This window comes from Eubalaena glacialis, chromosome 11, assembly GCF_028564815.1.
Source record: "Eubalaena glacialis isolate mEubGla1 chromosome 11, mEubGla1.1.hap2.+ XY, whole genome shotgun sequence".
Taxonomy (NCBI): Eukaryota; Metazoa; Chordata; class Mammalia; order Artiodactyla; family Balaenidae; genus Eubalaena; species Eubalaena glacialis.
The window spans coordinates 14,508,787-14,535,198 of record NC_083726.1 but is presented as its reverse complement, the minus strand read 5'-3'; the positions used below and the strand labels follow the sequence as shown (position 1 = coordinate 14,535,198).

Sequence of the window (26,412 nt, the reverse complement as noted above, 5' to 3'; positions counted from 1 at the left end):
AGAAATGGCTAGGAGAGAGGGAATAACCAAAACAAAGTTCATCAGCTTAACAGTTAAGGCCCAAGCGTGGCCATCACAAGAACAGATGTCTTCCGGAGATGGGTGGACAGAAGTACTTCCCTTTGAACGTCAATCTGTGAGCTTTCCTAAACATAATTGAATGTTTAACTGCTCTGGTTAAAAATTAACCTTGACTTCAGCCTCAGGAGACCAGAAAAGCAAATATTGAGAAAAACCAATTTATTAAACCATCTACCATAAAGTTTCAAAAACAAGCAGATAAGCTAGCTATAGGACAGGTGAGGAGGTGGTCAACAAAAGAGCTTCAATGCCTGGACAAAGGGGAAGACCTCGCTGTATGAGCATTGCATGTAAGTTTTCTTATTAATGTCTGTCATAATGAATGTAACCCATTTGCATTGGTAGAGAGCACTTTCTACAGCACTCTATTCTCCCTGCATGTGATTTCTATTACTTTTTTAAAATTAAAACAACCCTGGAAGGCAATTGCCTATAACGCTGGACAAAAATAAAGACACTTTTTCAAACTTGCATATTAGATATTGCAAATAAAAGGGAGTAGAAGGGGTAGAAGCTGATGCCGGGAGGGCGGAGGGCAAGACCTTTGATTTTAATATGAAATTAATGTCAAACCATTCAAATTAAATCAAGGTCATTATGACATAAATAAAACAATGGAAAGTGAGAAAATCCATTATATTTTTCAATTATGTATTAAAATTTAAAACTATAATGCTCATAATCAAACCAGTAGTATACTACATTGCTCTACATGTTAAAATTTTCTTTGTCCCTTTACCATTCTTAGTATCTGTCTCCGTTTCTATTTTTCTTTGTCTTGATTTTATCCCCAGTTGTGTCACTGTGACTATCCCTGTGTTTACTGTTTATTCCCATTGAGGCTGTTTTCTGTCCCTTTCTAGATCTCTCTTCACTTTTGTCCTTCTTGATATCCTTGTTCATTATCTTCCAACTGATTTTACTTCCCTACCTTCAACAATATCAACTGATATGATATAAAGTATGTATTTGATAGTATCTATTGTTATTAATTATTAAGGTTTGAAATATCCAATCAATGTTTTTAAAGCATTTTAGTTGTTTGCCTCCCCCTGCACACAACTCTTTTATCTCTGTCTCTCAAACTTCCTCTGATTCCACAAAGTATTTGTGGGAGTTTAAACGAATTCACATATTATCATAGGACAATATAAACAAATACAGGGGTATAGATTTTTTTTAAAAAAATAGCAAAGCCCAAAACAAGTAGGCTAAAATGAGGACTGAAGGAAATAAGGTGTAGGTATCAAGACAGTTTTTGAAATGTAGATGAAAATTTGTATCCAAGCTTTATGATGAAGAAATACAGAACAAAACATAGTCACTTATGCAAATTATATTAATATTGTTTGTGAAGGTCATGCCTACTTCTTTCTTGAGGGTCTTGATCTTAGGGCAAGAGGAAATCATTTTCCTGGATTTTGATTTATGGACACCAAGTAAGTTAAACCACAAAGTCCTCATCAACTTTCCTCATCACAATAAATTCAATGAAAGATTTCCTCTTACAGTCAGTTTATTGTCCTAGCATTATATTTTTAGAGTAATGCTAGTTTAGCTCAGCAAAATCAACTGAATGTATGATTTTAATTTAATTCTGTGTGGCCTTTGTGTGTTTGTATGTATGTATGTGTGAGTATGTGTGTGTCTCTATTTTGGGATCAGTAGGAATGGAATAGGGGAGTCAGTGACTGTAAAAAAAAGTTGTTGCCCGCTTATATCCACCAAGACATAGACAGTCCAGCACCATATTTGTGTGAAAGAACAAATCACCCAAGAGCCTGGAGATGTGCATTTCAATCCTGGTTCCATCCTCAAAAACTAAGAGCCTGGAGAAAGTACAGCCATCAACTTTTCTAGGCCTCAGTTTCTCCTTCTCTACATGATTGCATGTGATACCAAGCCCCTCACTATTTCGTGGAGGAGTTTGGGAAATGTGAAGCAATGGAATGTGCCAAAATGTTCAAGATATCCTCACAGCTGTTTTTAAATTGTTTTGAGATATATCCTTAGTTTTCATGTAATAGATTGTCAAAACTCTTTGAATTAACATTCTCTCTGGTTTTAAAATCAGAATAGCACTCTCCTTGTAAGATAGCAAGAAGAATAAAAGTAATAAGGAATAATTTTAAAGATATATATATAAAGATATATAAAGTACCTGCTAGACTCCAGACAAAGAATATACACATATCTTCTTGAAACTTTAGAACTATTAAACAAGGCAAGCAGATGCTCCCAGCATCCTTCTATAGATGTGGATGGGAGAGAAGTTAGGTGACTGCCCTAAGGTTGCCCAGCATGGAGGTAGCAATGCTAGGATTTGAATCCACATCCTTTGACTTTAAAAATATGCCCATAAATTAGCATATTTCCTTTCATAAGTTAACTTCAGCTTTGGAAGAGCATCTTTTGAATCAGAAATTAAGGCCAAAAAGTGATGAATATCTTACTTGAATTAGAAAAGATATTCTAAAAGTTACGGTTACTGACTGATAATTTAACAATTAGAAGCACTCTACTTTCAAGAGTGTATTAATCATGTTAAAGTTGATTGTGTTTCTTGACACAAATTTCTGTAGTTGTTGCATACATTTGTAACCCATAGAAGTTGATTATTGAGGGCAAGTAGAAGATTCAATGTGTCATAAAGGAGAAAATATAACAAGTGCATTAACAGAAGCTAGTATAATGCAAGCATATTGATCTTATTGGCTTGATACTTCAAAGTAGAATGAAGGCTACTGCACTAAGTAAAAGTTTTAGGGTAGTGGGAAGAAATAGTTGGCTAATTCAGTATCTGGCATTTGCCGATTTATTTACCATCAAAGAAAGATTCGTCATATATCTTCTATGTCCCAAGCCCGTCCAAGAGATAAAACAATAAGACAATATAAAATAACACATAGGCAAATCGGGTGCTTATTCATCGTCATAAGAAGATTAATCACACCAATTATTTAAAGATCATTGCTAAACAGACGGCAGGAGGCTCAGAGTCCGTGAGAGAGGAACTCTGGGGTTCGCATGAGATTGAAAAAGCAGCATTGGTTTCAAATAGGATGAGTTAGCTGATTTTCTTGGATTTTGCTCTGTTTGACATGAAAGCATCTCAATTCAAAATGCCTCCTAATCTTGTCTGTATGAGTCACAGCATTGATACATGTAGCATTTCATGGAACTAAAGACCAAAATAACATCAATTTCTTGGAACTGTGAACCCTAACTTGACAAAATTTATAGCACAATCTCTTTAAGAGAGGCTGATCCATCTCCCAAACTATTTGCAACTTCATTCATTTTTCTTCTGCTTCAGGTTTCTGGATTTTAGTTTTACTTGTCCTGTTACTTGTGGCCGATGTCAAATCTTTAGCAGATTATCAACTATGTGAACCTTGTGGACCCCGAGGACCTCCAGGACCCAGGGGTCCTCCAGGGCTACTTGGTTTAGCAGGTGGGAAAAAAATGCAATTGCTCTCTTAGCCTCTCATAGTTTCTCTTTGACTGCAGTGTTCATAGATTCAGTGAAATCTTCCAGGTGATCTGATGAGAATATTGATCATTGAGGTAAGTCATTTCTTGGTAACAAATGACCATGGTCTCTTTTTCTGAACTCTTAAGAGTCATAGAATTCATCTACTAAGACGGCTTCCAACCACCAAGAAATCTGTGTGCTAAAACACCTCTTTAGACACACTGGATGTACAGTCCAAATTGAGACATAGTGTAGAGCACTATGACTCTAGACTAGTGTAGAGCACTCTAGACTAGACTAGACTAGTGTAGACTAGTGTAGACTAGTCTAGACTAGTGTAGAGCACTGGTGTAGAGCTCATCTACACTATCTCTAGACTAGTGTAGAGCACTCGTATTGGTGTCATACAGTGTAGGCGTAAGCCGAGGTTCATACAGTGATACCAGAGTCATGTGGGCAGCAGATATATTGACTTCCTGTTCTCTTGTCATCTGCTGAGAGGTATGCTGGGCTAAGCTCCCACAGAGATCCCATCAGCTTTGAATACTTGTACTGAACCTCTAAAGCAGTGGTTTTGAAATCTGGCTGAGCATCAGAATCACTCAGAGACTTGTTAAACGTGTAGGTTCCTAGTCTCCATCCTCAGAGATTCCTCTAAAGGCCCACAGTGTAGACTGGCCCTGAGTAACTGGGGAACAGGGGTGGGATGGTGTTCCACAACTGGTTCTAATAAACAGGCATATTTGGATACCACTGTTCAAAATTCCCATTTAGTTCTGGCAATAGTATGATCCCTGGATTTGTCTGGGTAACTTACAGTAGTGATCCTTAATACTCAGTCTTATAGTAAAGACATGGCAGAACATGTCTGAAGATCCATTCATATACTAATTCATTCAATTATTCACTTATTGAACATATTTTGAGTGCTAATTTTACAACTGATACTGAGTATGACACTTAGAAAGAAAATTAAGTAAGATGCCTCGTTCCCAGTATGGATAAGGAGACAGTCACTTAAGGGAGGGATTACAATTCTTTGTGGTAATTCTTTATACCTATGGTAACAATCAATACCAGATGTGGTACAAGGAGATAGAACTTTTCCAAATCTGGAGGAGACAAGAGAGCCTTCTGGAAGCAGTGATGCTTGAGCTAGGCTCTGACCAGTGAGAAGAAGGGTAGGAAGGAAGAAGCAATTCATGTATTAATACTATGCAAAATACAAAACCTTAAATTCTATCATTCTTTTTTCTGTTTATTTTGGGATCTAGGACCCCCAGGTGTAACAGGACCAAGAGGTATACCTGGGGTGCCTGGAGCAGTTGAGAAATGCCCATGTCTACCTCAATCTGCCTTTTCCGTCAAGCTGAGTGGCCTCTCCCAGGACCCTCCCAGCCCATTGTCTTCCAGGAAGTTCTGTACAACCGTCAGGGCCACTTTGACCTGGCCACTGGAGTGTTCACCTGCAGCGTCCCTGGTGTGTACCACTTTGGCTTTGACACTGCGTTGTTTCAGAATGCTGTCGAGGTGAGTCTCATGCGGAATGGCATCCAGATCTGGGACAAATGAGCAGAGGCCAAGGACAGCCGTGAGCAAACTTCAGGAAGTTCCATCTTGCAGCTGGAGAAAGGGGACAGGGTCTGGCTCGAGTCTAAGCTGGACAGAGAAGAATCTGAAAAAGGAACTACTCACACTGTTTTATGGGTTTTTGCTCAGTGGAAATTAGGACAGCTAGGGGTAACTGCATGATTCTCTCCCTCATGTAACACTGACTTTAAGAAAAGAAGCCTCCTACTCCTCTCATCCCACATGGTTCCTCTAGGATGAAGAGCTCACAAAATCAGTAATGACCAAGTTGAACAAAATGAATGTATTACCAATCGCTGAAACCAATAAAGACTCATGGCTCATCAATTTGTCAATAATTTCTTATTTGTGATTCGCAAAATTCAAGATCCTAGGTGGCAAAAATGTGGGGAGGGGCATCCCTGGCAGTCCAGTGGTTAAGACTTCACCTTCCAATGCAGGGGGTGCGGGTTAGATCCCTGGTCGGGGAGCTAAGTTCCCACATGCCTCCTGGCCAAAACGAAAACATAAAACAGAAGCAATATTGGGACAAATTCAATAAAGACTTTAAAAAAATGGTCCACATCAAATAAAAAATCTTTAAAAAAAATGTGGGGAAAAAAAGAGTGAGGTAGGAAGCTGCCCAGCCATGTTGTTGTTAAATATACCAGGAAAACCCCCATTCAGCTCCTGTTAGAAGCCTGCCCCGCCCCCTCACCCCCAGAGGACAAAAACCTTGCTCAAACTCTCAAATCTATTCTAGAATTAAGGATATAAATATAGAAGTAAATATCTCTGGCAGAGATGTCAAGTTTGCTTAAAAGACCAAATGAAGATGCTCCTCATCAGATGAGTCTCCGAAAGCATAACTGGATGGGTGATAGAGGTGAGGGAATTTCTGTGGCTTCAGAGTTTTCAGATTAATTATTAATTTACTTCAGGCTGCTACTTACCCAATATCCCTTCTTCTACCAATTTCTATTCTAGCTAAATTCGTTTGCATTGCCTCAACGAACCCGGTTAAAAAATGTAATTTGACCCGCTTCTATAGCATTCAGGGTGGCCATAAGAAACACCATCCTTTCTGGTGAGATGTAAGCGCATGGTACTTGCAAGAGTTGTATTTAAAAAGGAAAAGACTCAACTGGCTTATGTCTTTGGCCCTTGGCCTCTGCCCTTTGCTTTCTCCATTTCTGCTCTGAAGAGTGAAGATGCAGGTCTCACAGCTGCAACAGCCATCCTGCGGGCATCAAATCAAAGCCCCATATTCCATGGTGGAGCAGGAGGATAAAAGTAACCACATTTTTTGTACGCTGACATGAGAGTCTAAGCCAACTTCATACTACTGATGACCAGACTTTTAAAAAAATATTGGTGGGTTTTGTTTCTTTATTATTGAATTATAACTTAAATATAGTAAAATGCAGAAATCTAAAGTACACAGCTTGATTAATTTTGTATGCATACAGACATGGACCCACCATCCAGATTGATGCATAGAACATTTCTATCATCCCAGAAGTCTCCTTTGTGCCCTTCCGGTCCACAACCACGTCTGCAGCATTGAATCTATTATTCTGACTTTCAGCATCATTTATCAGTTATCTTTGCCTATTCCTGTACTTTATATGAGTGATATAATCCAATATAAAATCTTTTGTGTCTAGTCTTTTTTCACTCGTCATAATGCCTGTGAAATCCATCCACACTGTGGTAACAGTAGTGAAGTATTTCATTGAATGGAAATGGCCAGTATTCCATTGTGAATATGCCACCATTTATTTATTTACTCTTCTGCTGATGGATAGTAGAGTGACTTTGTGATTGACCTTTTCACTCAATATAATGAACTTAAGATCCATCTAATAAAGAGAAAAATCACAGACTCGGAATGGTATCACTTGCACTAAAGCCCATGATACAAAACCTAGATTTAATACCTAACCTAATTGTAGTTTCAACCTTCCTCAAAAATGTAATCTTAATCAGCCAGTTTGGAATTTTCTGGTCAGTACCAATGAGGTAACCTGTCACGTTGGCCCTCTCCATCCTCCAAAGGAAGAAGAGTCAATTGGCATGATAACATCCTCACCATTTCCTTCCCCCCAAAAAGATGTCCTGGCCCAAAATAACCCTTTCCATTCCTTTGCTAATGACTTCCTTGCCCCACTCTCCTTTCTAAACCTTCTACTTTGTACCTCTCCTTGGAGCACCCTTCTAATTGCTAGATGGGATGCTACCCAATTCAGGAATCACCTAACAAAGCCAATTATATCTTCAAATTTACTAGATTGAATTTTTTTTAACACATTGAAGCTGCTCCGAATATCAATAATTTTTTTCTTTTGGGTTTTTCACTAGTATTCCATTATATGATGTATCACAGTTTGTTCCTCCATTCACTCATTGAAGTGCATTTGGTTTGTTTCCAGTTTGGTGCTCTAACAAATAAAACTATTAGAAACATTTATGCATAGGTTTTTGCAGAACCATACATTTTCATTTCTCTAGGATAAATACCCAGGAGTGGGATTGCTGGTTGTAGTTTTTAGCATACATATCCTATACATGTCTTGTTAGACTTTTACACAAGTATTTCATTTCTTCAGAGCCATAATACATGGTATTGTGTTTTTCATTTCTATTTCCAATGGTTCACTGTTAGTATACAGAAATATGATTGATTTTTGTGTGTGTTGACCTTGTATCCTGTAACCTTGCATAACTCACTGATTAGTGCTAGGAGTTTCTTTTGTAGATTCCTTGAAATTTTTTTTTTTTTAACATCTATATTGGAGTATAATTGCTCTACAATGGTTGTTAGTTTCTGCTTTATAACAAAGTGACTCAGCCATACATATACGTATATCCCCATATCTCTTCCCTCTTGCGTCTCCCTCCCTCCCTCCCTATCCCATTCCTCTAGGTGGTCACAAAGCACTGAGCTGATCTCCCTGTGCTATGCGGCTGCTTCCCACTAGCTATTTTACATTTGGTAGTGTATATATGTCCATGCCACTCTCTCACTTTGTCCCAGCTTACCCTTCCCCCTCCCCGTGTCCTCAACTCCATTCTCTAGTAGGTCTGTGTCTTTATTCCCGTCCAGCCCCTAGGTTCTTCATGACCTTTTTTTTTTTTTTTTTTTAGATTCCATATATATGTGTTAGCATACGGTATTTGTTTTTCTCTTTCTGACTTACTTCACTCTGTATGACAGATTCTAGGTCCATCCACCTCACTACAAATAACTCAATTTCGTTTCCTTCTTTCTCCACAGATAACATTTAAATTGGTATACTCTTTACTGTGGCATAATTACTCTGTGCTCACCCATAATTAACACTGGAATACTGGTGAGTTTCCTGCAAATTCAAGGGCAAAATGGTATCATAGAAAACAATTTAGAATAAGGTATTAGGAGCTTTTCCCTCAATTCTGAGAACTTATTCTGCCATCTCATCCTCACTGGAAACTATTCACCAATTTGATCCTGCATCAGTGATTCCTCTACCTGATTGTGCATCAAAATAATCTGTGGACGTTGTTTAATGTTCAGGTTCCTGGATTCACCCCCTTGAAATTCCAATTCAGGTGGTCACTGCATTATTAGCTAAGACACTCTCATGCACAGTCCAGCTGGGGAGACATTGCTCTAACAGCCCCTTTTATCTCTGGAATAATACAATTCCTAGATCTCCTTGTGTCATTGTTTCCCAAGAGTAATCCTTACTTGGTGTTTGTGATAATAAAAACATGATCACACCTATGAAATGAATTGAAAGGGCAATTCAAGCAATTATTTATTCAATCATTGCTTCCAAAAATATACTATGCTTATCAACTCGACACTGGATACCATATAATGGCGCTTTAGGAACAAAATTAAGTAGGGCACTGGCTCTTCATCTAATTAAGGAAACAAAATAGTACATAATGGGAGAGATTACTATTCAGTGTAGCAAATGCTACAATCAAAATAAACACTGGATTCTGCTACTGTAATGGCAGAGAGGAAAGACTTCCTGGGAAAAGTGATGCAAAGATGATCTTTGAAGGGCAAGTGTTAAGTTAGTAGGGGGGGTAGTGTGGAAAGAAATTTATGGACTGTGAAATGCATGAACTTCAAATCTCCTCTATCCACCTTCTGTTTACCTTGGCCTTACCCCAAGGCCCTCCAAGGCCCTCCAGGACCACGAGGAATTCCTGGGATTCCTGGAGACATTAAGAATTGTTCATCTCCCCCCAAATCTGCCTTTGCAGTGAAGGTGAGTGATCCCCTCCCAGCCCCCTCCCAGCCCATTGTCTTCAAGGAAGCCCTGCATAACGACCAGGACCACTTCAATCTTACCACGGGAGTGTTCACCTGTACCGTCCCAGGCGTGTACCACTTTGGCTTTGACATTGAGCTGTTCCAGCATGCTATGAAGCTAAGGCTCATGAAGAATGGCACCCAAGTCCTGGAGAAGGAAGCCCAGGCCAAGGACAATTATAGGCATGTTTCTGGAAATGTCATCTTGCAGCTGACGATGGGAGACAGAGTCTGGCTGGAATCCAAGCTAGACACAGCAGAGAGTGAGAGAGGACTGATTGAAATTATGTTCTTTGGGTATTTGCTCTATGGAAATTATACTGGCTAAGGGGTAACAGCACACTTAAATTCCTCAAGTGGTCCTAAATTTCACAGCAAACTTCCCTTCCCCCCTGGAATTTTTCAGTGACCATTGAATGAATAACATTAAGAATGCCCAATTTACCTATGTGAAAGTAACCCTAAAAAAGTCAAGATTAAGTATCCATTAATTGGGCAACAGTTTCTTATTGAAAGCCCATCAAATTTCATGTATTCTGCTGTATCCAAGGAACTTCAGGGAGAGCGTATGTCAGGAAACCAGAGCTGGTGGAGGCTGGGGGAACCAGGAAAGTCCTCATGCCTTTTCTTGATTATGTGTGAACATTTTTCACCAGAGGAAAAAATAGTCTTGATCACAGCCCCCAACACCACTTCAATTTCACAATTTATAGTATAGCTAAGAAAGCAAATATCCCTGAGAGATGAAGAAAATTTGCTTAAAGTCACACTAAGCAGCGAATACAAAGTACCAAGTACATATTTTGCATTTGATGCATAGTGCATACGTTGATGATGGTTTGATCAAGGAACGAGGGTACGGATTGAGGGAACAATCTCTGCTGCTTAATACTTTTCAGAAAGAGAAAAACAAATATCGTATACTAACGCATATAGGTAGAATCTAGAAAAATGGTACAGATGAACCGGTTTGCAAGGCAGAAATAGAGACACAGATGTAGAGAACAAACGTATGGACACCAAGGGGGAAAAGCGGTTGGAGGTTTGGTGGTGGTGGGACGAATTGGGAGATTGGAATTGACATATATATACTAATATGTATAAAATAGATAACTAATAAGAACCTGCTGTATAAAAAATAAATTAAATTAAATTAAAAAAAAAACTTTTCAGACCCTGCTAGTTGCCTATGCAGTACCCATTCTACCACTCCTTGTTTAATTTATTTCTAACAGAGCTTAAACTTTGGGCTGTCAATGAACCTAGTTAAGGGCATGATCTTCAGCCTCTTTGCAAAGCATGGGTGGCATGTGATACCATCTGAAGAATGAAATGTAATCAGGTGGGGCTTCCTGGGTGGTTCTTTAAAAGGCAAATCCTCAAGTGACTTGTTTCTTTGTATTTTTATCCTTTGCCCTCTGCTCTTCCCTCTTCACCCATCAATCCCCCTCCCTCACCCCAAGAAGATGCAATGCCTAGGGCAGAAGCAGCCATTTTGCAAACTTGAGAACAAAAGACACATATGCTAAGCAGGCTGAGGGAGTAGGATAGAAGCAGATCAGGTCCTTAATAATTTCCTTGCACAGACACACCAGACCTGCATATGAGAATAATAACCACTGATTTTATTAAGCCAGGGTTGACTGGTTTCTGTTAGATGGAAGCAAATGCAACCCTGATATACTTGCTCTTTTCCTTCACAGACTTGCTCTCTCCTAGAGACTTCACCTACCCCCCACTCCCCTTACTCTTTCCCCTTTTTCTTCCATCATCTATCAAACATCTATGTTTAATATGCTAAGAAACTATCTTTAACCTTGAAGGTCCCAATCTAGTTCATACACAGACATGAGAGCTAGTCACAGCTCTGTAATGTGTTACCAGAGGAGATCAGAGATCAGTGATATACCCAGAGGCTTCCTCAGGGGTCGCTGTACCAAGGAATCCAAAACTGAGTTCATGGCTGCTTCTTCCTCCAACACCTCATGTATTTCCATTGTTTTCTTTCCCCATGAACAGCATTACCAACCACTGACTGATGCCACCCACCTCCCTCTTGTCACCTCCCCAATCCAATCTGTCACCGAGCCAAATCAATTCACATTTTTACATTCCCATAAGCAATACCATCATCTTCACCTGTCACCGTGCTAACTGATGGACCAGTCCTCCACTCTGTGCCTCTTTGATTGGATTTATCCCATCCCAGCAGCCAATGCTCACTGCACAAAAGAAAATGTTATCATATTAATCCCTGATTAAAATCATTTCATGGTTTCTCATTTTTCTTAGGATAAAAATTAAATAGTTACTGCATATTTGAAAAATGCAAAGAGAGTAAATCCTAAAAGTTCTTGTCACAAGAAAACAAATTCTGTACCTATGTATGATAACAGATGTTAAGTAGACTTATTGTGGTGATCATTTCACAATATGTATACAAATATTGAAGCATTATGTTGTACACCTGAACATAATATAATGTTGTATGCCAATTATACCTCAATAAAAAATAAATTATTAATATGGTTTACTTTATACTTCTTCATCTTTGTTTCCTACCACACCTTTCCTTACTGACTGGTTTCCAGGTACATTGAGTTTTTAGTCCCTCAAATAATGTATGGTCCCTGGACCACACTGCCACAGGGCATTTGCACTGGTTCATCCTTCTGCCTAGGTCACTTATCTCCATAACCACCAATACTTTTTGTGCCCAGTCAGATTTCAGAAATACCTTCTTGAGAAAGGAATGGATAATAAAGTAACTGGACAAGTGCCCCTTTCATGCATTCTTACATTATGACCTTCTTCTTACCTGTTTGTAGCAATGGCCACAGCTTTATTTTTACATTTTAAAAATTCTCAGATTAATGTCTCTCTCCTCTGCTAAACTGTAAGTTGCATGATATCCAAAACTCTAACTTTTATTTTGGTCTTTACTGTAACCTCAAAATCCCACATATGTCTAGCACATTCTAGGTGCTCAATAATTTTTGAAACAATGAGAGCAGAGGAACACTTAGCATAGTTATTAGCACATGGTAAGTTTAACCTGCTATAATCAGATTTATTATTTTGTTGTTACTAGAAATTGGCTTTGTTCCAATCATAACCTGTTTTATATGTATTAAGTACTTACTCTGCTCCAAGCACTTCACTTACCTGCTGTGTCTTAATTTACCTGGTGCTTTACAATACCTAGGAATATTCGAAAGGAGACATATCATTTTGCCAATATTTTTGAGTTATTTATGAAAAATTTCAAGGAAGATAGAAAGAATATATTTAAAAAGTTTTAGTTGTTTCTGAATATGAAATCTCTGCTAATGGTAAAGAACAGCAGGAAGGCACTTTATCCTTCCCAAACACTTTTAATATACATTTTCCCACTCAATTTTCCACCATCTTTAGAAGGCATTTTTATTACTATATAGGTATGAAAAGACACGTAAAACGCAAAACTGACTCTTGCTACTTCTGACTTCTACAGTGTGTGTGTGTATGTGTGCGTGCACGCACGCACGTCCACATACACACATGCATGTGTTTTGTAGCCAAGGCATGAGGGGAGGAATAACCTCTCCCATGAGTGGGAAAGAAACACATATCTACTATTGATTTCTATTTACTAACAATGATGGGAGAGAGAGGAAGGAAAGATTAAACACCACCCAGAATGAATGATCTTTTGTTTAAACACTAACAGGTTTCTAGAGTATGGAAATGTTGACCAGGCCACACGTCTCCGCTAAAAGTTTACTTTCAGTGTAATGGAAAGTATACACATCATTTGTCTCACAAGAAATACGGACGTACATGATTTTAGTGGTGTGGGCAGCTAAGTTTGCCTCACTGTTCCCTGGAGCTGCAGCTGTAGGCCACTTTTGTCCCATTTGGATGAACGGCTGGTGAACCAAGGTGTCAAAAGTTCAGAGGAGGTTTGTTCCTAATCATACTCTTAACCCCTACTTTCAGACATGTTGCCAGAAAATAGTCCAGTTACACTCTCAACTTTCTAGCACTTACTTTTATACCATCTGTAGTTATTTATCTATCAGTATATTAGAGTTAGCTGTAGTACCTTATAGTTCCAGATTTTAATAACACATATACAAACTAACTGACAAATTGCAACAATCATACAGAAACATATACATAATCCTAAAACACACACAATGCGTGTGAATATATATGTAATAAAATTGTATATACATATATAAAATTTTATATGTAAATTAAATATATATAAATTTTATTTACATATACAATTTTATTTGTATATAATTTTATTTATATATTTTCTTTACTTATTTAATAGTCATATGCTTTCCACTTTAGAAATCAATCTTGGGGTGCCCCCTCATTAGTTTCCAAGTACATAGACTGCTTCAGTAAATCCTTAGATGTGAAAAGGTAGACTTCCAGCCAAAAAGTAAGTGGGTATGTATATAACAAAAGAAGGGGAGTTGATCAGTGTAAAACTGTGAAAAGAGAAAGGATCTGAAACTACAGCAACAACTTTGAAGAACATGGGAGGTTAAGATTTGATTCCACTTAACTTGTTTGATGGGCTATGACATAAAACTCTTCCATCTAACATCTTACCGTAAAGCCTGCTGCTGTATATAACTTAATTGACTGTCAGGGTAAAAATCAAAGAAAAAAACCTGAAGTTTATGCCATGGGAACTATAAAAACAATAAAAATATGAAAACGACACTGGAAAGCATACAAAATAAGACAGTAGATGGAAAAGCATATATGCTCAAAAAACTCGCCCTGGAAAGGGTAGAATTTGCAATTTTGTACCTTTCTGGCCTAGCATGCTCCCCAACCCCGCCCCCCCATCTCTTACGGCCAAAAACAGCAGAGGAGTCTATAGACTTACCACCCATGCAAGGTGCCAGAAAAAAAGGTTCAGAACTGGAAAATCACCTGGAAATTTAAAGGGGGAAATGTTAGCAGCTAGAGAGTCTTGGAAGGAGTTAGACCCAAGATCTGAGTATGAACTCTAAGCAAAACCCTGGCTGAGAATTACATATGCATGAGAGACAACAGAGTGCCTCGTGGAAAAGCAGGCAGAGGCAAGAAGGAAATCTGCTCTTGAAAGACACAGCAGCCCAGGACAGGAGCTGTGATTTCCTGCCTTTTAAACTGAATGCATTTCACAATAATGCACAGCTTGGGCAAAAGAACTCTGAAGCCTTGTGGCCTTAAGGTGACAGAGAATAGAGCCAACCATGTAGCTGGAAATCAGGGGGTTATCCCTACAAACAAAATAAGCACAGAGTGGGCCCAATGTCTCTCTATAACGTCTACCTAGATATTTGGCTGATCGTCAAATTACACAGGCACAGGGGAAATCCCACAGAGGTTGGTTTAAAAAAAAAAAAAAAAATCAAGAGTTAGAAACTCCAGAAAGAGAGCAGAGATATTAGCCGGGTATATATTTGCAGTTTGAGTTCAGACATGTTAACTGCCTAATAGAACAAAAAATAACAATCCTCAGAACAACTGAATAAAATCCAGATTCTCAACAATTTATTATCTATGATATCTAATTTTCAAGCAAAAAAAATACAAGTAAAGAAACAGAAACATGTACCCATTTTCAGAGGAGAAAAAAAGTAGAGATTGACTTCAACCAGGCCCAGACATTGAAATTAACAGACTTAAAAGTAACTATCATAAATATATTTTTAAAATAAGGGAAGTCTGTTCAAAAATGAAGGAAATACGTGTTTAGAGAGGGAATTGCAATAGAAAAATAAAAATTATATTCAGAAAGGAAATTTGAGAGCTGAAAAAGAAAATACTGAAACAAAAATTCACTAGATTGGCTCAAAAGCAGGTTGGAGCTGGCAGGGGAAAGGATCAGTAAATAAAGATCAACAGAATTACCCAATCCAAAGAACAGAATGAACGAATATTGAAGGAAAAGGAGCGAACCCTCAGTGACCCTTGGAGCAATATTACGTGATTCAGCATAAGTGTACTCTATCAAGCTACTAGGAGGTTGCTTTGAAATGTAAATGGTATAATATTAATTCTTATAAAATGTCTGCTCTATAATATGCATTTCGACAAGTTTTGAGTTTCCATCAGCCTTTCTAGGATGTAGGTTTATTTTTAAATTTTTTTAAATGGCAATTTTTTTTTCTTTTCTTTTTAAATTTTTTATTTATGTATTTATTTTATTTATCTATGGCTGTGTTGGGTCTTCGTTTCTGTGCGAGGGCTTTCTCTAGTTGTGGCAAGCGGGGGCCACTCTTCATCGCGGTGCGCGGGCCTCTCACTATTGCGGCCTCTCCTGTTGCGGAGCACAGGCTCCAGACGCGCAGGTTCAGTAATTGTGGCTCACGGGCCTAGTTGCTCCGCGGCATGTGGGGTCTTCCCAGACCAGGGCTCAAACCCGTGTCCCCTGCATTGGCAGGCAGATTCTCAACCACTGCGCCACCAGGGAAGCCCCTAGGTTTATTTTTTGAAAGCCCATTTAGTAAAATGGCCAGTCATTAAATAACTCATTTACTGAATTGGCTTTTGGAAAATTGACTTCTGGTAAATTAGTCTGCCTAATATTTTTTCACCTGGCTAACCTGTTATGAGGTCACCCGCTGTCATAATGAAAGGTTGAGCTTGGCTTACAGATACCTACAATGCTTGAGTAAAACATAATCAGGATGGGAAATCTTATTTTTTATATATATCACCATTCCTTATTTGAAAGACAGATTGTGTCTTTTTCTATTACACATGGAAAATTAGCTAAGGGGTCGAAACTATTCTCCTCCCATTTCAAAGTACTAGTGTACAGATAAACAGAAGTTGGAGAGACTATTTCAAAAAACTGTAAGGAAGTTGCTCCAAAGCACACAAGAAGGGAGCTGATGTAACATTAAGGGCTGCATTGCTCCAAGTCTCTCTTCAACAGTCTTTTAAAATCTCGGTGATCCTGGGTCCCAAGGAAAAAAGAAGATCTATTCAGTCCCCAATCCAGGGCCTGCTTTGTTTTCTACCCCAACATTAATTTCTCCCCAGGATGAATATCAGTAGGAATATCCCTTACATTTTAAGGAAAATTCTGCCATTAATCAAGCGTGGTATGATCGGTCCCCAAAATCTCAAGAGGATGTTCACAGTATCTGCATTAATCTATTTCCAAATCTGAATTCTTTGTTTTTTTTTTTTAAAAAGCATTATTCATTTTTAATTAATTAATTAATTTATTTATTTATGGCTGTGTTGGGTCTTCGTTTCTGTGCGCGGGCTTTCTTTAGTTACGGCAAGCGGGGACCACTCTTTATCGCGGTGCGCGGGCCTCTCACTATTGCGGCCTCTCTTGTTGCGGAGCACAGGCTCCAGACGCACAGGCTCAGTAATTGTGGCTCACGGGCCTAGTTGCTCCGCAGCATGTGGGATCTTCCCAGACCAGGGCTCGAACCCGTGTCCCCTGCATTGGCAGGCAGATTCTCAACCACTGCGCCACCAGGAAAGCCCTGAATTCTTTGTTCTTAAATATCACTTTTCGTGGGATTCCACTGTTGGCTTTCCTTTTCCTCAGCCCAGTCCAGTTCCCTATAATGTACTTTTTACAAGCATAATGTAAAAATATAATTAGGGCTGCATGTTCAATCCTGGAAAAGAACTCACATATTTCATAAAAATAAATAATAAATTAGTAAGGAGAAGGCTATCTTACTCTGAAAGTACCTAGTTTTGCTAGTACACTAATTTGCCTTGAAAATATTTCCCACCATCAAGTTGTGATACATCTTTGGTCATATATTATATCCTTACTTTTAATACCATAAAGGAAATCTCCTGGTTCCTATTTAACTACACCCTATCCACTAGGGTGCTGTATTCCATACTTTCTAAGGTACTCAACTCTTTCCAATTTTCTGGATTATAAGGAAGCATTTGTTAACTAAGGAAAGAATGCTCAAAGAAGAGGGACTAGCCCAGTGGGAATTGCCTTAGGGCAGGAGCACATTTTTCATGGTCAAGGAACAGCAAGGGATTCACTGTTTCTGAGGTGGAATCAATGAGGAAGAGAGCAATAGAGGCTGCAGTCAAAGTTAGCATGGAGTTGGGGTGGTGGATGGACGTGGACAGATCATATATAGCCTCATAGACAAATGGAAGGTCTTTGTTGTTCAATGAAAAAGATGAGAAGCTAGTCAAGTTTAAGTGGAAGAGTTCCATGATCTTAATTCTATTTTTAAATGATCACTCATACCATGATGGACTTAGACTGGGAGGGGGGTTGATATAGAGCCAGGCATACGAATTTGGGGGCTATTGCCATGATTCCATCCAAAAGTAATGGTGGATTACATCAAGCTACTAGGAGTTGAGTTTTTTTTTTTTTTTTTAAAGTTTGGATTTGGAATATATTTTGAAGGAAGAACTAGCAAGATGTCCTAACAAACTGGATGTGGTGTGTGAAGGAAAAAGAAGAATCCAGAATGGCTGCAAGGTTTTGTGCTAGGAATCTAGAAGGACAAAACTGCCACATGCGTCCATGGGAGAACTGTGGGGAAAGTAGATGTGTGGGGTAGGTCAAGAGCTTGGGCTGGGCATGTTAGGTCTGAGATGTTGTGAAGAAAGGATGGGGAGGGATAAATTGGGAGATTGGGACTGCCATATACACACTACTATATATAAAATAGATAACTAATAAGAACCTCCTGTTTAGCACAGGGAACTCTCCTCAATACTCTGTAATGATCTATATGGGAAAAGAATCTAAAAAAGAGTGGAGATATGTACATGTATAACTGATTCACTTTGCTGTACAGCAGAAACTAACACAACATTGTAAATCAACTATATGCCAATAAAAATTAGTTTAAAAAAATAAAAAATAATACAAATGAATGTATATGCAAAACAGAAGCAGACTGACATATAGAAAAACGTGTGGTTACCAAAGAGAAGGAAGGCGGGAGGGGAAATTTAGGGGTAAGGGATTAACGGATACAAACTACTATGAATAAAATAGATAAGCAACAAGGATATATTGTACAGCACAGGGAATTATAACCACTATCTTGTAACAACTTTTAATGGAGTATAATCTGTAAAAATACTGAAACACTATGCTGTACACCCGAAAGTAATATTGCAAATCAGCTATACTTCAATTTTAAAAGTTTTAAAAAGAAAAAGAAAAGATGAATAGTTGGTGTGACATTTGATTCTCACCTTTTTGGGATGCTCAAAAAATCTGTAAACATAACCAACCAGACCGTCTTCTAAACCTTGACTGATGGAATTTACCAGCTGGAAGATAAATAATAGTCTTGTAGGGAGGTTGCTATTACTGACTAACAATATAAAGAATAACAGTAGCAGGAAAGATCTAATGCTCTTGGATGGTTTATTTTAAATAATCCTGCAACTTATTAATGTAGTGATAAAACAAGGAAGATAGTCATGTAATCCTCATGACCAGAAGGACCCGGTGATTCTCAAAGCATAAAACCCTAGACATCCCAAAACAAAGTGTCTCTCCTGTGCTATCTTGTCCTGCTCACACAGTTAGCAACCAACACTCTGAAACTTGATCTTTTCTCATCTGGGGTGAGAAAAGAGATCCAGTGATCTATGTCTGACAGATTCAGGACCTCCAAAATGTCTATGTTGTATTTGTGATAGCTTCTCTGCCATGTCCTTTGCCCACCCTCAATAAAGCGTGTTGCTTGGGTAAAATTTGTATTTCATGGGACTGTGCTTGACCATTCAGCACTATTCGACATCTCAGCTGGAGTCTGACATCCAGGAAGTTGGTCTGGAAAGAGACATTTCTGGAACGCTCAGCATCTAGAAGTTATTTAAAGGGATGAAATCACATGTGGAGTAAATGGATATAGAGAAGGAAGAAGAACAGATCTAAAAAATAGGACATGCCAACATGTAGGGGACTGAGAGAAAAATCACTGGGGTTGGAGGAAAATCAGGCAAGGGTGGTGACATAGGAGCCAAATGAGGAAAGTGGCAACAAGTCAGTGATCAAGTATATCAAGTAACAAGTGGACTGACCGTCTGAAACCAGTGTCGAGGTTATTTGTGACATTGATAACAGCACTTTTGGCGGGACTGTATGGAAAACTTGAGTGAAGTAGGTTGAAGAGAAGGGGAGATTAGGAATTGAAGAGAAGTATAGACAACTGTGTTCGTTTACTAGGGCTTCCATGACAAAGTACCATGGAACTGGGTGGCTTAAACAACAGACATTTCTCTCTCATGGTTCTGGAGGCTGGAGGTGTGAGATCAAGGTGTTGGCAGTGTTGGTTTCCTCTGAGGCCTCTCTCCTTGGCTTGTAAACAGCCACCTTCTCGCTGTGTCTTCACATGGTTTTTCCTCTGTACCTTCCTGGGTCTAAATTTCCAGTTCATAATAGGATTAGGATTCCCCCGTCATGACCTGAATCACCTCTTTAAAAATCCTGTAGTATTCTGAGGTACTAGGTGTTGGGCCTTCAACATAATAATTTTGTGGGGGGACTTCCCTTGCAGTCCAGTGGGCAAGGTTCTGCGCTCCCAATGCAGGGGGCCGGGGTTCGAAACCTGGTCAGGGAACTAGATCCCGCATGCATGCCGCAACTAAGAAGTCCGCATGCAGCAACTAAGAAGTCCGCATGCCACAAGTGCCGCAACGAAGATCTCACGTGCCACAACTAAGACCCGGTGCAGCCAAATAAATAAATAAATAAATAAATAAATAAATCTTAAAAAAAAAATAATAATAATTTTGTGGGGACATAACTTAGCCCATAACAACTTTCTCAAGAAGATTTTGGGTAAAGAGGATAAATCAGGCAGTAGTTGGAGAAGGCTTTGGTGTCAAGAGAGAATTTTCTCTTTGAAGATGTGAAAACTCTGTGTGGTTACATACGAAAGGAATCATCTAGTAGAGAACAAAAAATAGGTGAGAGGGGGAGACTTACTAAAACTATGTCTATGAGGAGTTCAAGGAAACAGGATCAAGTGCACAAGTGGAATTCCTACATAGCAGTGGGGGTGTCAGCCTGTGGGATAAGACGGAAGGCAGAGAATTCAGCAGAGATGCAGACCTGGGGGTCGGTGTGATGGAGGGACTTTGGAAAGTTTGCTTCTAATTATTTCTTCTTCTCAGCAAAACAGAACACAAGGTAATAAGCTAAGTGTTGGTGCTAGAGATCTGGAGAGAGAATGAGGGTGTGAAATTGTAAACGGGAATGAAGGACACAGCATGGAGCTGCTAAGCAACAAAAAGGGCCTAATTGTGACCAATGGCCCTGAATTGAGAATGAAATCACTGTGGCTGCATACTGACATTTCTGTAATTGTGAAAAAAGCCCAAATGCAGAAAAGTGAAAAGCATAAATGAACAATATGATAAGTGACTGAAAAACAACCCCCTGGGCAAAATTCTCTTAAAAGACCCTACGCTCCTTTTAGGCACTTGTTTCCTATTTCTCTTCATCTTAATACATACACATCAATCATTTAAAAATGTAATTTAGGTTTGCATTTTTTTTTAATGTTTCTTTATTAATTTTAGTAGGTTGTTTTTTTTTTTTTTTTGACCACGCCATGCAGCTTGTGGGATCTCAGCTCCCTGACCAGGGATTAAACCCAAGCCATGGCAGTGAAAGCCCAGAATCCTAACCACTAGGCCACCAGGGAACTCCCAGTTTGCATGTTTTTTAAATTTATAAAAATGGGATATTATTGTAAGTATCCTTTAAATCAGTAGTACTTTTCCTTCACAGCATGTGTAACATAGGTGGGCAACACTCATTTAATTTCATTGTATAGCATTCCATTGCATGAGTGCACCGTGAATTCTGTTTCTATTTTACTGTCAAGGTACATCTGTGTTGTTATGCTATTGCAAACACACTTACCTTCTGCTGAGTATGCCTGCCAGCTCTGCAAGGATACACTCTAGGCACATTCCACACAATACAGCCCCTACACCACCTGTTTTCATCTGACTGGGAATCCATCAATGCTGTCAATCAGTTTGGAGAAAATGCTTACCATATTAAGTCTTACAATCCCTGAACAGGGTTTCTCTTCATTTCTTTTATTTAAAACCTTTCAATAAAAATTTATACTACTCTTCATAACAGTCTTCACAACTTTGTTAGGTTTAGTCCTAGATACATTTGCTTTAAAAAAAAAAAAAATAGAGTGCCCTCCCCATACTCCAGGCTTCCCTCCCAGCAGTTGGTGGACACAGTCCCAGGCAGAGGCAGCAGAGGTGGTCACGGGAACCACTGAGCAGCGGGGATGCAGCTGGATCAACCCATTCCTGCTTCTTCCTGCCAGCTCACTCGGCTGGGGGCATGCCCAACCCCCTCTTCCCCAGCCCAAGTCGCCTATATTTGCTATTTTCATTGCTAGTTAAATTGTATGGGTTTTTTTTCATATTCTAATTAATTGATTCTGCTGTAAAAAAACACAACTGAGTTCTTAAATTTATATCCAAAATGTTTGCTAATTTTCATTAATTTAATAACGTATAAATGTATGTGTTTTTTTGGCTTAAATTCATATACTGGTAATATAATAAACTTTGACTCTTCCTTTCCTATTTTATATGTTTTATATTTTTCCTGCTTACTCCATGGATGAGGATCTCCAGCGCAATACTGAGTAGAAGTGATTGTGGGCATATTATTTTGGTTCTCAATCTGCAAGCTTACATTTCCAGGGTGAGATGTTCTATATGTAACTTTTCGGTAGTCACTATGAGATTAAGAAAATTCCCTTCCATTCTTATTTCCTAACAGATTTTTAAATTATTAATAAGTTCTGATTTTTTTAAGCAAGTGCTTTTATTGCCCTTTTAAATGACTATGTAATCTTCTCACTGAATTTGTAAATATGATAAAGGGTTCTTCCAGCCAGTAATGTGGGTTTAGCGACAAGAAGAAAGTATGGCCTTGGTAGCTATGAGAAGAGTGATTTTTAAGTGAATAGAATCTATTTACCAAAATTCCACAGTTCCGAAGGAGGTAAAGTTAGGGATGGTCAACGACTGAATTTTTGTCAATGACATGCAAGCAAAAATTCTGTGACCCATCTCTCAGCCTTGTCCATTAAAAAAATCTTTCACGAGACTCTCCAGGATCTTTCCACTTTTGCTGTCTTGATACAAGAATAATGGAGAGCTCATAAGCCACATGTCAAAGATGGCAGAGCCACAAGATGGAAGGAGTCTGAGTCCCAGAATCACTGTTTAGGAGAGATTCATCCTCCAGTCCAGAATATCAATATTGGAATTTTAATGAGTGAGAAGTAAACTTCTATTGAGTTAAGCTGTTTTTCCCTGTTTCATTAATTAGTGTTACCTTAAATCATACAATATTTCCCCAAGTTTTTGTTGTTATGGAAGGAGGGTAAATCCTATCATTATCATAAGCAGAATAATGGCAGTGTGTTTTACTTCAACCCTCTTTAACTGTAAAAATGATCTGACAGAATTTCCAGTGTGAATGACAGAAGAGGAAAGCATTAGAGGGATAAGGAGGGGCACATGGTGAAACTTGTCAATTAGATGGAGAAGTAGATTGGGGAGAAGTAGGGACCGTGAGCCTGTTCCCCTTGGATAAAAGGTAGGACATTCTTTTTTTTTTTTAATTTTTTGGCCGTGCCACGCAGCATGTGGGATCTTATTTCCCCAACCAGGGATTGAACTTGCATCCCCTGCATTGGAAGTGCAGAGTCTTAACCACTGGACCTCCAGGGAAATCCTGTCCCTTGGATAAAAGGATTTCCATCCAGTAATGGGGGTCTGGGGACAAAGAGGCAGAATGGCCTTGGTAAATATTAGAAAAGTGATTTAAGTGAAATAATGTCATGATTTCTGGAACAGAATTCTAAGGCCCAGTTCCACTGTGACCAAATCTACCTGTTACTGCATATAAACACAGAATGTACAAAAATTCCAAAATGCTAAGGAAAGGAAAGCCCAAGAGGCCAAGATATAGTACATATTTATTTATTTGTTTGTTTGCTTTAGACAGCAAAATCATAAGGGATTTGTCTTCGCTATATAGAGAGGCCAGAACTATGTCAGGAAACCAGAGAAATAGATTGTAACTGTGGCTTGCTCTGGCTCCTTGGTTTCCACTTCTGCTTCTAGCCACACCTTCTTGCCTACGCTCAGCGGCAGGGTCAACATGCCAGAGAGATGCCTGGACTCTTTGGTGGAGACCTGACGCTTTTCTAAGACAGAACTTTTGTTCCTCATCAGCCAAACGATTACCTTGAAGTGCTGGAGCTCCACATCAAAGAGGAAATGGGAATTTCCTGGCACCCTGCATGTGAAGCCCCCAGTGTCCTCCTGTAAGTCTCTCAGGGCATTGTACAGGACCTCTGTGAAGGTAACAGGCTTCAAAGGTGAAGGCAGCTTGTCACTGAGCTTTGCAGTGAAGGCGGATGTTCTGTTGCACGGGCATTTTACACTTGGTCCTGGAGGTCCTGGCAATCCTGGTAAACCTGGTATCCCTTGGAAAAATGGAGAAGACCCAGTAAGAAGGTCATAGCATCCAATAAAAAGATGGTACCTCAGTTGATGTATGAAACCACCACTTTTTTGTTATAACATCATGATTAAGAGATTGATCTTTGGTGTATGATTAAATGGTTACAAGTCACATCTCTGAAATTGACCAGATTTGTAATCTTGCTAAAGTTAATTAATGTTTCTGGGCTGTATTTCCTCATCTGAAAATAATATTACTGACTTCTCATGTGACTATTGTGAAGTTGTAATGAGACAATGCATTTAAAATACTTGTAGTGCCTACAAAACATTAAGCCTTACAGGAAGACATGTATGGCATGATCTCACTTATAAGTAGACTTTAAAAAGCTGAACTCATAGAAGCGGAGAGTAAAATGGTGATTGCCAGAGACTGGGGGTGGGGGAAAAGGGGAGATGTTGGTCAAAGGATACAACGTTTCAGTTATGTAGGATGAATAAGTTCTGGAGATCTAAGGGATGGCATGCTGACTATAGTTGATCAGATCCATTGAAAATTCACGATTCTTGACATAAGGTAGTGAGAATGCAGGCGTTTCTACTCCCAGCTCCTCTCTTCACCCTGCTATGGCTCTGTTTCTTCCCTTTTCTTTTACTCAAATACACACAGAGGAGGGAAATGGGGAGATGTTGGTTAAAGGGTACAAAGTGTCCATTATGCAGGATGAGTAATTTCTGGAGAGCTATCGGACAGCATGGTGATTATAGTTAACAATGTTGTATTGTATGCTTGGAATTTACTAAGGGAGAGTAGATCTTAAATGTTCTCACCACACACACACACACACACACACACGCACACACACACACACCTCATTATTCTGAGGTGATAGATACATTAATTAGCTTGATAATCATTTCACAATGTACGTATATATCAAAACATCACCTTAAATATATATATAATTTTTGTCAGTTAAAGCAATCAAATGTTAACATATGTTAAGTATTATTAATTCTGTTGGCCTCCGATTGTTTGATAAGACTCTGTACTTCCTGGGATAATTTAGGGAAATGTAACACTAAATAGCAAACAATGTGATTTTCTGATAGTATATGGATGATAATGATCCTATATATCATTTCACCCTGATTTGGGTGGGACTAATTCTTGCTAATGATTCTAATCTTACTGAGGATGAGGATAAATAAAAAGGCCTGGGTGTCTAAGTCTGGGAACCAGAAACCCTTGGATTACCAAATCTAATCCTTGAGACCATCCCATAAGAGATGACACACAGTTGTGAGCTTTCCTGAGAGTCCCCTCTTGGTCCAGTCTCACTGGCTACAAAGAAGTAACCAGGACAGAATCTAGGAAGAATCTTGCTTCATATTCAGGTGCTCATTGGGCATCATCCTTTTCATAATAACTAGGTTTGGAGCTCTAAGTGCCCAATGAAATCCAATTCTTTTGATGATACATGATGCCCTGCTACACTTATTAACCCCTACGTTTTTCTTGTTGTTTATCAGACAGTTTAATCCATGATACTAACTCTTACTTAGCACATCCTCCCACTATGACTAACCCACATGGATCACAGCCCCCTGGTACTAAAACTAGGCCAGTCTCTCTTGTGCCCTGTGATTTGGGCTCTGGTCACCCTGCCTTGGGACCCAATCCTACAGCTGATCATTTTCTCTGCATTCTTTTCATCCTTAATGCCTCATGCTCCTGAGCCTTTGAGGATTATGACTTTCCTACCAAGAATATGAAATGAGAGGGGCAAATAAGAGGCAGAAGGATATATTTCTCACCTCTCAAACCTGGAGGTCCTGGATATCCTGGTGGCCCTGGAAGTCCAGCACATCCTTCTTTCTGAAAGACAGCAGTTGCCATTAGGATGATGTTGACCAATATCTGGATATCTTGATTGAAGAAACAAACAGAGGATTTTTCTGTTCTTTGTTTTTGTTTTGCTTTATTTTTATGTGAAGGCTGGATAGGTAGAGTTGCAACCTGGTCCAGGAAAGGTATCATCTCTAGAATTAAATTCATGGACTCAAATATCATTCTTACCCATACTAGTAAACTGAGCAAGTTACTCTCTGAACTTCAGCTAGAGTTTGCTAACTCCCCTTCATTATCACTTAATATATAGCAATAATTATTCCATTAAAAGTGTTTCTGAATCCTGAATGGTCAACCTTTTTTTTCATCCATCTTTGAATTGATAGCACATAGTAAGCACTTGGTAACATTTCTTGAATTAAGAAATGATTTATTCTTATTAGAGCCTGTTATATATTGAGTGCTTATTATGGAAAAGATATTGTGCCAGAAACATCATATCATTAAGTTTTCATTACGTGCCTGGTATTTTTGTTGTAAACATCTTTGCCACAAACATTTTCACCACAAACATTTTTTGCCACGTAACTAATTGTCTGTAAGGCAATTTTGCCATAAAAGATAAAATAACTGGTTAACAGT

The 26,412-nt window shown here is 38.9% G+C and overlaps 2 protein-coding genes and 1 pseudogene across 2 annotated transcripts; 2 read left to right on the top strand and 1 right to left on the bottom strand.

The window, feature by feature from the left end:
- The first annotated feature begins 358 nt into the window (after nucleotides 1-358).
- Nucleotides 359-5,285, top strand: LOC133101629 (protein HP-25 homolog 1-like; annotated as a pseudogene).
- A 3,955-nt stretch (nucleotides 5,286-9,240) lies between these two features.
- LOC133101628 (protein HP-25 homolog 2-like) lies at nucleotides 9,241-9,762 on the top strand. Its single transcript, XM_061206632.1, has one exon. The coding sequence runs from the start codon at nucleotides 9,241-9,243 to the stop codon at nucleotides 9,760-9,762; it is 522 nt and encodes a 173-aa protein (XP_061062615.1).
- Nucleotides 9,763-23,501: 13,739 nt separating this feature from the next.
- Nucleotides 23,502-26,002, bottom strand: LOC133101627 (protein HP-20 homolog). Its single transcript, XM_061206631.1, has 3 exons — nucleotides 25,999-26,002; nucleotides 25,736-25,847; nucleotides 23,502-23,958 (listed from the first exon to the last, which is right to left on the bottom strand). The coding sequence occupies exons 1-3, from the start codon at nucleotides 26,000-26,002 to the stop codon at nucleotides 23,502-23,504; spliced, it is 573 nt and encodes a 190-aa protein (XP_061062614.1).
- Between the last annotated feature and the right edge of the window lie 410 nt (nucleotides 26,003-26,412).